Source organism: Lepidochelys kempii, chromosome 11 (genome assembly GCF_965140265.1).
Source record: "Lepidochelys kempii isolate rLepKem1 chromosome 11, rLepKem1.hap2, whole genome shotgun sequence".
NCBI classification, from domain to species: Eukaryota; Metazoa; Chordata; order Testudines; family Cheloniidae; genus Lepidochelys; species Lepidochelys kempii.
Window position 1 is genome coordinate 18669252 of NC_133266.1, and position 13955 is coordinate 18683206.

General features: G+C 37.1%; 1 protein-coding gene across 13 annotated transcripts in view; it reads left to right on the top strand.

Moving 5' to 3' along the window:
• The window catches only part of R3HDM1 (R3H domain containing 1), a 167092-nt gene that overhangs the window by 94122 nt on the left and 59015 nt on the right, over positions 1-13955 (top strand). For 8 of the 13 annotated variants that reach the window (XM_073305350.1, XM_073305337.1, XM_073305338.1 and 5 more), the window contains 8 exons: positions 2031-2090; positions 2170-2310; positions 6338-6446; positions 6555-6650; positions 10105-10142; positions 10225-10275; positions 10389-10615; positions 13062-13316. In XM_073305350.1, the coding sequence (XP_073161451.1) occupies positions 2031-2090; positions 2170-2310; positions 6338-6446; positions 6555-6650; positions 10105-10142; positions 10225-10275; positions 10389-10615; positions 13062-13316 (977 nt within the window). The remainder of the gene's footprint in view (positions 1-2030; positions 2091-2169; positions 2311-6337; positions 6447-6554; positions 6651-10104; positions 10143-10224; positions 10276-10388; positions 10616-13061; positions 13317-13955) is intronic. The other 5 variants (XM_073305345.1, XM_073305347.1, XM_073305339.1 and 2 more) reach the window with 4 other exon arrangements.

Sequence of the window (13955 nt, forward strand, 5' to 3'; positions counted from 1 at the left end):
TTAACCATCCTTTCCTGTTTAGGTAACTTTTTAAAGTTACAGTCAAATATCTGACAAGGGACAAGAAGTGAATACAACAAACTGGAGGGGAGCACAAGGAAACAATGAAATAGTATTGATCAGCATGAGAGACAGTAGTCTCAATGAATGAGCTGCCTGTTATCAAGGCAAACGAAGACTGGAAAAAGAGTGCAAATTTGTAACAGTGAGAGTAATTAACCATTAGAACAACTTACCTGGGAATGTGATAGCTTCTCCATCACTTTAAGTCTTTAAATCAAGATTGGATATCTTTCAAAAAGATGCACTGGCCCAACCAGAAGTTAAGGCCTTGATGCAGGAGTTACAGAGTGAAATTTTGTGGCCTGGATTTTGCAGGGGATTGGACTAAATGGTTGTAATTATTTCTTTTTGGTCTTAAAATCTAAGCCTCTGTAATTTTTAACATTAGTTGACTTTGGTGCTGCTGAAAGATGCCAAGTTACATGAAAATGTAGTACTCGCAGCAGCAGGGCAAGCCTCTCCTTGCTCCTCATCAATTTGTCTCACTCTTGACTTGGATGAAATGCTTCTAGGGGTGAAAGTTCAGTAAGTTTTCCATTCCCATTAATTCCTTGGTGCCTTTACTGAGGCTTCAAATAAAATTTCTAATTAATGCCAATTGCATTCATAATTTTGATAATAGTGACATTAAGAACTGTATTGAAATTCACGTTATGTAGGTTACAAGCAGCCATCAGATAGTAACTACTTTCACTACCTGCCTGGGCCATATTTTTAAAAATGATATGAAAATTAAGTATTTTATCTTTTATTCATGGTTCTTTGTTCGTGGTTATGAATTTGAAGAAGAAATTGAGAATGAAGATCTGCAATTCACAAAAATAATGAAAATATGCAGCAGTCAATTTTTATTTAAGAATGTTTTATAATCCTATTTTTAAAACTTCATGTATTGTTATCTATAGGGAGCTATGAAAAGGGCAAAGGAGTTCAAGTGTGTATGTATATTCTGTAACATATTGCCTTGTTTTATTTTGGTCCTGTATAGAAGACGCCACAGTGTCTAAGTTACAGGGAGAACTTGAAAATTTTGGATGGTCAGTGTTTTCAGTGTTGTGGACTGGATGGAAATTTTGGGGCACCTTGGCGAGCCACATGCAGAAATATAGTTTTAGATTCTAGAATCAGATACCCTTTTAGGATTTAGCCATTAAGGCCTTAATGGGGTTAAGAAGTAATACAGCTCAATTAAATAAGAGAATAGCACACCTCTTACTTGAACTTGAATGACACGTCAAGGCAAGAACACCCCCAGAAATTTTTCTAATTGTATGCATTCCCCTCCCCTTCCTACCTCAGGGAAGAGACAGGCAGTTTGCCCTACTGTGGTCAGTGTGTTTGCTGAGACCCTTTGCTTTTGCAGGAGCGAAGAGTTCCCCACCACACACTTTGGGGGTAGGGAGTGCCAGCTGCACTGACCATAGGAGAGGCAAAGAGAGGGGACCAGCCCCCATTCCCACCCCCATCCCCGTCGCCTCCTTGGCCTGCTCAGAGGCTGCAGAGACCCAGCAACTGCTGTTTTCCCTCCTGGCCATGCCCAAGACACCAGTGTGGACAGCCCCATGGCCAGCGACCCATCTCCTGCACAGGAGGTAACTGGCTTTTGCGCCCTGCCCATTTGGGAGTCCTGCTTACCCATATCAACCAGCAGGGACCCCAATGGTAGAGATTTGAAGCCATTTTATTCTTTTCACTTGAGCACATCATCTCAATGACTGTTCTTTCTGCTGACTCTCATGGGAAGAGAGAGATTGAGAGGGGTCTTTGTATTCTGGTTTCTTACAAGATAGAACAATTCTACTCTAAAAATCCACTCACAGTAGCAAATCAGATACCTTGTGGTCCTGCTGGTAAACTGCCGTTGTTGCCCATTCATTAGGGGAACGGATGTTATCTATGCATGTTTAAAATTCATATATTTTCAATTCTGGAGTGTTTCCTATATGAGTGTTGTATTTTATTTTCAGGGACAGAATGATGCTGCTGAAATTAGAACAGGAAATTTTAGATTTCATTGGTGGTAACGAGTAAGTGATGCAATTTTAACAAAAAAATTATTCAAAAATATTTTTTTTGTTTTGTAAAACGAGTACTTCTCTCTTCCAGATTTCCACGCAAAAAATTTCCCCCCATGACCTCTTACCATAGAATGCTGTTGCACAGAGTAGCTGCTTACTTTGGATTGGAACATAATGTGGACCAGAGTGGGAAGTCAGTGATAGTAAACAAAACTAGCAATACAAGAATGTAAGTTGTCATAATTTTGAAATAATTCTTCGAATTTTGGTGCATGGATTTACTCTCAAGGCCAATTTAGACAGTGATACCAAATCTGCAACCTCAGGAGTCAATCAACACTTGGGGGCTCATTCTCTCAAGGACGGTTGTCAGTGAGATTTTTATTGTTCATTCGAAGCTATGTGATGTGGAATATGAACGTCCATATAAAAGGTGTCACGTTAAGAAGACTTTGAGCTCTTGGTGAGATAGAGTATGTAATGCAACCCTGGATGTGTCACATCACAGGCTCTGTCTCTGTATATAAAAAAAAAATTCCATCAATTTTGTAACTCTATTCAGAAACACACCCCACTAGTTCTAGGTACATTCCTTGTTGCTTCCCTGTGGAAATAAGCAGCGGCCCCTGAACTAGAATGATAGGACAGCTGGTGGCAAGTGAAGTGATAAGGGGGTCTTACTGAATTTTGGTTTCTATCATGTGGAGGCCGACTGGATGGAGGGAGTGGGGTTGGGAAGGTCTCCAGCATTGCTTGAACTGGCCTTGTTTACTTTGTTACTATTTGCATTTTTAATTATAACTTTTAAGGTAAAAATTGTATATATAACTTTCTCTTGTCCGTTTTCTCTCTCTAAATGGTTTTGAGTTTGATTAACGTTTTTAGTGTTTTGATTGTGTTCAGAATTTAAGAAGCCAGGTTTAAAGAACAATTGAACAACTTTGAAAACAGCTTTCAGTAATAATATCTTAAATGTATATATTAACTGTCATCCTGCTGTTAAATAATTAATAGATATAGTTGGGTGGAAGGTAGCAACCAAATTGACAACCACAGCTATATAACTGTGAGGGTTGGGACATTCTTGCCAAGGACACAGGGCAAACCCCTATCACATAAGGAGACATGGGTGTGACATTCCCCTGGTGTTATCTGGACCGGTGATCTGCTAGGTCACTCCAATCCTCAACTATGGGAGCCAGCCTTACCCTGCTCTGCTGTGAGAACCCCTACTACTGGGATGTTCGTGCACAACCTATATCATGTAAGCTGCTCCCAGACGTGAGTGAGCCCTTTTGGCCAGCTGCTGCTTGGATTGTGCAACTGAATTACACTAGCCAATATCTCTGGTCCTAGACACAACCCTAGGAACCTCCATCTTGCAGTGTCCAGTTATGCCTGCTGGACACTGCAAGCTTATATGAGTTTGTCAATTTAACAAAGAAATTGATATGTACAAGGCTTGTTATCCCAAGGGGAGTCCCTTGACACACTTCACACCAAGCGCACTGCTTCAGGTAGAATAAACAAATTTATTAACTACAAAAGATAGATTTTAACTGATTATAAGTCAAAGCACAACAAATCAGATTTGGTCAAATGAAATAAAAGCAAAACACATTCTAAACTGATCTTTAACATTTCCAGTGCCCTTACAAACTTAGATGCTTCTCACCATAGGCTGGCTGGTTGCCCTTCAGCCAGGCTCTCACTTTTGATCAGTGCTGCAGTCGCTGGTGGTGGTGTCTGTAGATTGAGGTGGAAGAGAGAGGAAGAGCATGGCAAATGTCTCTCCCTTTTATCGTGTTCTTTCTTCCCTCTTGGCTTTGCCCCCCCTCCCCCCCCTTTCAGGGTCAGGTGAGCATTACCTCAATGTAGTCCCAAACTGACCAACAGAAGGGGGATGACTTGAGAGTCCAACAAATCCTTTGTTGCTGCCTAGACCATTGTCCTTCGTTCCTCTGAGGCTGGGCTGGATTTGTCCCATACGTGCCCTGATGAGGTGTGAACTGCCTCTCTGTTCCTGGAGAGTTTTGCATGGGCTTGTTTTAAGCCATGAGGACACATTTTCAGCCTCATAACTAAATACATGAAATTACAACCTATAACATTACTATAACAATGCTCGGTACATCATGAGCCTTCCGAAGACACCCAACATGACAAACTTTGCATTGGATGCCACACAATCGTATTATAAGGATAAACATGGGGGTGCAGGGTGTTGCCCTGAGATAGTGTCACAATGGGATCATAAGATCTTCAATATCCACACACAGTATATGTTTCATCCAAAAGACCTGTCTGTCTTCTACACGTATGTGCGCATACAACCTATCTAAGAAAGATGAAGTCTGATTTAACCCTGCTGATATGTTAAACTCTGTAGCTCTAGAAAGATTAGGCCCATTGGAAACCCAAGATTTATAACACAAAGCTATTCTCTCTGAACCATTCTGCTAATAGATTTTTTTTGTATTTTTTGGTTGTTTTTATTACTCAGTATATTTGCATGAAACAGGATCTTCTAGTGGTTTGGGCACAAATCTAGGAGCTGGGAAGGCCTGAGTTCTAATCCCAGTGCTAACATGGATTCCGTCTGATTTTTGGGCCACAAAATCTAATCCGTTTACCTCAATTTTGTATTCTGTAAAATGGGACTGGTAACACTCTGACGGGCCATTAGGTTGCACCAATAAATGTTTATAGGATACTTTGAAGATGGAAGTATATATAATTTTGAGGTATTAAATATTTGAATCCATTTGGTTTTGCTATAAATTTCCTAACTGAAGTTATACTTCCATATTTCTCAAATCAGGCATTTCCATGCCCACAAAGTCTGATGTCTCAGACCGAGGATTATGATTACTTGAAGTGGGGAATAAATAGCAGTAGCAGAAAAACTCTTAATTGCAAACTTTTTAAAAACAAAAACACCACCCAACAATCTTGTGAATAGTCTCTGGAAGCCCTAATAAATGCAATTACTAATTAGCAGGCATTTCATCTAACCTATAGACATTAGGATGATTCTTTAAGGTTTCAGTATTCTTATTTTAAATCACTTGGGATATAAAATAAGAATTTAGAAAGAAAATCTTGGAGAGCTGCTCCATATTGAATAAAACCAAACTTACCTTTTCCTCATAGGCAGATTCCCCGCTCCAGCGTCGATCAGTGGTGTTACTGATATCAACAACCCAGTCCACACTGGGACGTCTCAGTGGAGTGGGAAGTTGGTGATTGCAGGGCAGTAAATTCAGGGACCTTTAAAAGAAAGAGGTAAGACAGTCTAAAGGTTCTCTGAAATGCCTGCTAATTATGTATGGGCATCCAGCAACCATTTAGTTAGGTTTGGTTAAAAGTACTGCAGTTCACATTATAAAGAAAAAAAATCCTGCTTTTATACAAATGCTCTGAGTAATAACTTAAAAAAACCCCGAAATACAGACCATATATATGTTTATACCCTTCAGTAGCCAAATTCCTTCCAGTTGTCTGATCATGCGACTGTAAATAATTTAGCATAGTTGCCATTGTTGTCAGTAGTTTTTGGTACCTAACAGTAGTTTGGAGGGGGTCTCGTGATCCATTCATAAGGCAGTTGGATTTAAAAAACCAAAACAAAGCTGTCATGAACTCTAGCTTCCTGCATTCTTGCTAGACTTCCGCTTGCATGCATGACTGCGTTCTTCCTCCTCTTGCCTTTTTCTATTGTTCATTTTAACCGTTTAATTTGTTTTCCATCACTCCCATCTCCTTATATTCTAATTTCCCTTGAAATAAGTTTTGTGGCTGTTTAAGGAGTAGACACTTATCATTCAGTCTCATGCACATCCCAAATTCCCTTGCATTGCTACAACTATAGATTATGAGAAACTTCTGAGTCCCCAGTGAAACCTGTTTGCTTGCTACTTTCATTGGGAATTGAAAACATACTTTGAAGGAAGAATAGGTCTGTTTTAGAAAAAGGTTTCGTATGCATCATGACAGCAAGAATTGTCAGGTTACAGAAACGTGTTATGTTTTTGATATTTTTTCAGTTTGCAGGTCGACCGCTTATTATGAAACCCAACACTCCAGTCAAATTGTAGTATTTTATATGTGATATTTTAATAGAATGTTTCTCAAACTATTTCACTTGGTGTCAGTGTGTCTCTTATATTGATATACAATATATGGATTTATATATTTATAAGATCATTCATCATTTTGTCTGAAATGTAACTTTTTTTCCTAATCACTTTCCTTAGACCTGATCAAAAGTTTTGTGAGCATATAAAGGATGAGAAATGTGAAGATTTTCAGAAACGGTACATCCTTAAAAGAGAGAATTCTAGTTTAGACAAAGATGATAACCAGGTAAATGTATGGAATTTTATTTTTTTCATACTGATGCTTTGACTATAAATTCATACTATTTTTCCTTGTAGAAATTAGTATTTAATCTAATCACTTAATTTAATTTAGATGCGAATACGCTTAAAAGATGACAGAAGAAGCAAATCTATAGAAGAACGAGAAGAAGAATACCAGAGAGCTAGAGAACGAATATTTGCACAAGATGTAGGTATTAAATCAAAAGGAAATCTCACTGCATCTTTCTCTTGGGAAATTTTTTTCTGTCTGACAATTTTATAGGTACATGTACCCAAAGTTCATATTTAAAAGGATTTTTCTTCTTAATGATATAGGTTTTCATCTATATACAGTTTAAAAAAATTACTTAACAGTTCTGATGGTTTCGATGATCATTATGATGATGTCTGAGCAAGTAAAATATCCAACTCACTGTGCCAGAGCAGTATTAACTCTGCAGTGCTAACTGGAATTCAGCCTTGTTTGTCAGTAAAATAAGCATAAATAAAAAACATACAGGAAGGACATCTATTTTAAAAGGTACCTTTTTACATAATTGCCTTTTTGCGTTCTCTGCACAAAAAATACTAAAAACAGATTCTCATTCTAAAATGAGGAGAATAATCTTTGGTAGACTAGTTTTGCAGCACCTGTATATATCGAAAAGCATTTTTCACTTTGTCCAACAGCAAAAGAGAACAAACTTTTGTTAACAAATTATTCGGACTTCTACAGTACTTACCACAACATTTACTTTTTCTTATTTTAATTTTGTATTTTTTCCTTGACCTCTGTGTTGTTATTCCTTTCGAAAGCAATCAACCTAAACTAAGAAACAATCGTTCAACCCAGAATGTTCAGAAGTAATGATTCTTCAAGTGCTTGTCCAAATATATTACAGTTGATGTGCTTGTGCCATGCACTTAAGTTTGGATTCTTTTGGCCAACAGTGTATTTGGGCTGTGTCTGCACCCTGAGAGTGTCCTCTTCCCTCCCACTTGAGAGGATAAAGGTTGAGGCCACTCCAACTGCCTCTCAGTTCCTTCTGACCGCCCAAGGAACTTTGGCAGAGAGTGCGTGAGCCTCTCAGTCACTGTGCAATCCCTTTCTATTGTTTGTATGTAAATAAGAATACCTTAGATAGATAATTGTTAGGCTTCAATTTTTTTACATATTGTTTCCTTGCCTTTGGGTTCACTTGAATAGTCATTAATATATTTAAGTACTGACAAAATAAATATGTCAAATATCGTGAAAATGTGATATTTTTCTCAGTAGCCCATAATCATTCCACACTGTTATGTAAGTAGATAATGGTTGCTTAGTGCAGATGGGTGAAAAGGTTGGGAGATCATAATTTGGCTTTCAGATCACTACATTCCTTTATGGTATCTGTCTGACTGTAGGGAGCTATATTGATGTAATAATATGCTTTTTACACTCACAGAGCTCAAAAATAGTTATTTGAACACATCAGGGTAGGAGTATGGAGAGCAAAAAGGCTACAGGAACTAGGAACTAGGAAATTGGTTGAGGGCAGAGAGAGGCAGCTGAGATTTTTATACCTTAATGGAAGGAGACTGGGCAACAAAATGGAAGAACTAGAACTATTGGTGCAGGATGTGAAAACAGATTTTATAAGGATAACAGAAACATGGCAGAATAACAATCATTACTAAAATATAGGTATTGAAGAATATGAGCTGTTCAAGACAGAGAAATAAAGATAAATGTGGTGGGGGTAGCATTGTACATCAGTGATGTGCTAGATTGTAAAGAAATAAGATAGCATGGATAAAACAGAAATGGTTTGGGCCAAAATCATTTTGGGAAAGGATTGTGAAAGAGTGCCTATTGCAGTAGGGCTCAGGGTCTGTTATAGATCCCGCAGAGTAGGATTTGGATATGGATAGAGTAGAAATCTATTTTTAATATAGAAAGATAACAACTACTCCCAGGAATTATTGTTATGGGAGACTTTAATTTCCTGGCTATAGATTGGAGAGCAAATGCTACTAATAATGGTAGGGCCCAATTATTCCTAGATATAATAGCTGACATATTTCTTCACCAAATAACCAGCAAGAGTTGATGATGTTTTAGGCTTGGTTTTGGTAAATAGTGAAGACCTCACAGAAGCAGTGGTCATAAAAAATAGCATTGGATCAAGTGATGAGGAGCTGATTAAGTGTAAATTAAATGGAATAATGAAAAAACAGGTTGGTAAGGAAAGTTTTTGATTTTTAAAAGGGCAGATTTTCAGAAATTAAGGGAACTAGTTAGTTAAATCAGTTAGACTAAAGAGCTCAGAGATGTAAAAGTGGAGGAGATTTGGAATTTCTTGGTGTCAAAGGTGTAAAAAAGTATTGAATTTACATTCCAAACAAGGGGGGGAAAATTGAAGGAAAGGGCTCCAGACATAACTGGATGAATAACCACCTCAAAAAGGGTATTATAGGAGTAAGCAGAGACCCTAAAATGAATGGAAGAAAGGACTGATCAACAAAGAAAGCTACATCTTGAAGGTCAGAAATTGTAGGAATTAAGTGTAAATTGCCAAAAGTCAAGATGAATTAAACCTGCAAAGGAAATTAAAACAAATAGCAAACCATTTTTAGTCATATAAATAAAAATAGAACAAGAAAAGAAGTGGGACTGGTATGCAGTGAGGATGGGGTAGAGACCCAGGTATGAGCCACAAACTTAAATGAGCTCTTTGCCTCAGTTTTCAATAAGGATAATAATGTAGAACATGGGGGGGAAAGGCAAGGTAGCCAATAGATGTTGCCACATCCAAGGTGGAAGCAAACCTCAAAGATCTTAATGCACTCAAGGCAGGGTATCTAGATAATCTCCATTACAGCATGCTGAAAACTGGCATATAAAATTACAGTAATAAACTATTAAATTGGGATGGAAACAAATAACGGAAGAATAGAAAACATAGTACCTATATTTAAGAAGGGAGATAAGTGAGAAGGAGTGATCCAGGCAACTACAGACCCATTTGTCTGACCTCCAGTAGTATTCAAGGCTTCAGAATAAATGTTGAAGGTAAAAAGGTGTAAAGACATGGAAGTAAATGGAAAATGGGATAAAATGCAACATTAGTTTACCAAACATGGATTGTGCCAAACTAATCAGATATCTTTCTTTGAGAAGATAACTAATTTTTTGGGTCCAGGGAAATATAGTAGATCTAATCTCACTGAACTTCAGTGAAGCATTTGATATGTTATCACATGGAAAATTTATTAGTTAATTCTGGAGAAGATGGGGATTAGTACGAGAATTGCAAAATGGGTAAGGACATGGCTAAAGAGGTTACAATGGATTGTACTGAAAGGTGAACTCTTGGACTGAAGGGAGTTTACTGGTGGAGTTCCTCGAGAAACAGTCTTGGGACTGATCTTATGTAATATTTTCATTTATTATCTTGGCTCAAAAAGTAAGTGTGTGCTAATGAAATCTTATGATGATACAAAGTTGGGAGGCATCGTCAATGCAAAAGAGGATCGGAATACTATACGGGAAGAGCTGGGCGACGTTGAGTATTGGAGTAAAAAAAATAACACCATCGGGTCTCATCTTGATTAGAGTCTCTATGCATTATTAAGGAAAATAATTAAAATTAAATTGTATTTTATACTTTTTTTTCCAGGCCCTGTGTTCCCAAGAGAATTATCTTATTGACAGAAGGTAAGAGTATTTACAATTTAAATTGGTTCCTATTTACATTTTCTTAATAAATACTAAGCTCTCTTGTTAAAAATGTCAACAGAATCCAAGAGGAGGAAACTAATAGTACGCAGCAAAGGCGGCAGATATTTAGGTATTATTATGCATTATTTTTAATCTCAAAGTATTCTTCATGCATTTTATCTTAATTTTTTTCTTTATTTTGCAAACAATGCATGTATTAAAAGATTAGTTTATAAATTACAGAGTCAATAAGGAAGCTTCAGGGAGATCAGCCAACAGCCATCAAAGCAGTACTGAAAATGAGCTGCAGTACTCTGAACCCCGACCCTGGAGCAGCACGGACTCTGATAATTCCATCCGCAATTTGAAGCCAGTTGTAACGAAAGCCAGCAGCTTCAGTGGGATTTCAGTTCTGACAAGAGGAGATAGCTCTGGAAGCAGCAAAAGCACAGGCAAGCTGTCTAAGACAGGTATAATAAATCTGTACAAGTCAGCAGTTTTATGTAGCAGCAAAGTACCAGTTTGCCTGATAGTTAATGCACACTGCATTTGTATACATACGCGTAGGGCCCAATCTTGTAACTCCTCTGTGCGCAGAATGCATCTTGACTGCAATGGGTGTTGAATACTAAGACTGGCTACAGGATTAGGCCCATTGTGTGTTTAACTTTCTATAAAAATAGAGTTCATATTGGAAATGAAATGAAGATCTTGGAACTCTAGTTGTAAAGTGAGAAGCAAGTTATAGAAGGCCTTTGCTAGCTAGTGGAATTTGTTCCATATCCGTGAAAGTATGTAGAAATACTTGTCAGAATAAAACAATTTAATACTTTATGGGGGCGGGGAACAGAGTTACAGTTCAGAACGGTTTGAGTCTGAGTTCATCTCTTCAGTCAAAGCTGCATGGCAAACTTGCAGAAAACTGTACGTTGATATCCCATTGATATCCCTTTAATTAGAACCAATTCAGTAATAAAGCCTGTGGATTATTATTCATATTTGTTCCATTGTTTCTAACTGGCAATGTTAGAAATGAAGTTTACATTTAATTCAGAATAAACCCCAGTAACATGAATTTTCATCATAGTGAATTGTCTTACTGAAGAAGAATGAACTACGTACTTGTTCTATGAGATTCTGTGAGTCAGAGGTGTGCTAGCTCATAATTTATTCTGTATCTATAAACAGTGTTTTGTCTGCTTCAGAAGACCTGGCTTCAGATCCTGTTGCGATAGAAAGTGAAACAAATTTGGTAGCCTGTTTAGTGCATATTGGACAGGTCACCCATATTCTAAAGTGATCAGCCAATAAGACACAATTGGCATTCTCTGCACTGGGGAGTTTCAGGGCTTAACCACTACACTCACTTGTTTAGTTTAAGATTATAGATAGTGCTGTGTAGGAAAGTAAAAGGATGTGAGTGCTTGTCTGTATTATACTTTGCTTTAGTCAGTGCTATAAACCCTGTCTTCAGTGATGATCCATTAAACATTTGCCATTAAACACTAAACCCCCACTACCCCCCACCAAAATATAAAAGGGAAATAAAGTACATTAAAGCATATTTCAATAACACAGGAGATATTAACATCATAAGCAGAATTTCTGTATGAAATGAAGATCTGATAAAATGTTGTTGAGAAATGTTTCTCTTTAGTACTTTGTATATATTTCAAAGTCTATGGCATAAATTTTGGCTATTTAGTTTAGCAATGGAATAGCATTATTTGAGATGACTTTTGATAAAGTCAATTATAGTTGTACCATAATCTATATCAGATACATTATAGAAAGGTTTTCTCTCACCAAATTAGTAGAAGAAAATACCTTGCTAAAAATGAAAACTTTTATTTTGATTTCTGAAAGATGGGACCCTAACTTGAAAAGGTCAATATTGGTGGTGGTTGTTTCACTGCATTCATAGGTTGTGGTGATTTAAAGTAAATAAATATGGGCCTAAATGTATAAATTTTGATTGAAGTCAACATAGTTAAAGATAAGTCTAATGTCTCTACATGATCTAGAAGCTGATGCAGATGTAAGAAAACTGTGAAATCAAGAAAAGGACTATGGGCAAGTGGAGATTGATCATAGCACTGGGATACAGTGATTGTGGATTGGGCAATTTACTTAATCTCTTTGTACCTCAGTTATCTCATCTGTAAAATGAAGTTGTTAATATTTACCTTTAACTGCTTTGAGATGTATGGGTAAAAAATGCAATACAAAGATAAAGTATAATAATTTATAATTTTCTGCAAAGGCAGTTCAAATAATCTTAAAATAGTTTCATTGATTTTTAAATGACATAATTTTCATCACAGCATTGTTTTGAGTCTTGTTTTCTCCTCTAGGTTATTTAGTGGCTGCTGATTAAGATTTCTTATGCTTAAACATTTACATTAATTTTCTGCACCTGCATGTTATGCAACTATTATGGCAAAGGTCTAATAGAAAATGTTATGAACTGTATATTCAAAGGGGACTTTAGAAAAAGACAAATGCTGTTCAAAAATATCTAGAGACATATTTTAGGGACTTTTTGGTGGCTGGGTTATTAGAAGATAGCTTTTAGTTGCATGCTTCGGCTGTCTGATTCTCCAGTCCCTTGCACCTTATGTAGTCATTAGCACTTGTGCAAAGTGGGTATAATACGGTACCATTTTGATTTCATATTCATTTTGCTCGTTTGCAAAAGACTAAACAAAGAGCAAGGCAATGTAAAATCAGTCCCAGAGTTTACAGAAAGACGCTTGTCAATAGATGTGCTCTGTTCAGGCTTTATTGAAAAATCCATAGTCTAATACTGTAGTTACATGCTGTTATTTAAGGGTAAGCTTTTAAAAATTATATATTTAAATGAGCATGATGTTTCTGACTCTAGGTAAAAACAATTTCTCATTACTCCTTTCCTAGGTTCAGAGTCTTCTAGTAGTGTAGGGTCATCCACGGGTTCTCTTTCTCACACCCAGCAGCCTCTTCCAGTCACAGCTCTAAGCCAGCCTTCTCATGGCACACCTGCTGTCTATCCAACTGTCAGCACTAGTAAATCTCTTTCCTTTGATGGTGGCATAAGTGGGCAAGTGACACCTACTAGCACTAGCTTCTTTTTGCTTCCCTTGGAAGCGGCAGGCATACCACCTGGCAGTATTCTGATCAACCCTCAAACAGGTTGGTATCCAGTTGTGGACATTTTTATTATGGTTTAGAACTTTGGAATAACGTGTAAACTGTTTAACTTGTGAGTGTATTGTAGTGTTGTCTTTTCCTTCCCTCCTTCCCCCCCCCCCCCCAACCCCCCCCCAACTTTTTCAGAGTTGTGTGTTTTTAGTGTTTGCTCAGTGCACTTAATATAAATGTTCTGATAGGTAGCCATTATGCTTACATCACAATAGTAGGGATGGGAGGAAACCTGCTGTTATCAGACTGGATTAGCCTACAGGTTATAGTAAAGCTAAGTCTATGCTTGAGGAACTATCAAAAAAGTTCAGGAATACTGTATTATACATGTTTAATATATTGTTTGTATCACGTCTTAATATTTGGGGAAGCTTTTTATATAATGGAAGTTAGTATAAACAAAGGATTTTTTGATAATTTTTTAATTCTAGAAAATGAAATCTTTGGGGATATCTTCCTTATCAAGCTACAGCCTTATTTTATTAATTGTAATACATGGCAAGTTACATTTTTAAAAAATTGTTTTTGTCTCATCAGAGTACTTTTCGTTTCCTTTAGGGTCATATTTTTTTGGGGGGGGGGGGGAAATGGGAGTTAAATTATTTTACTTTTGAAACTGTAGTTTTGTAC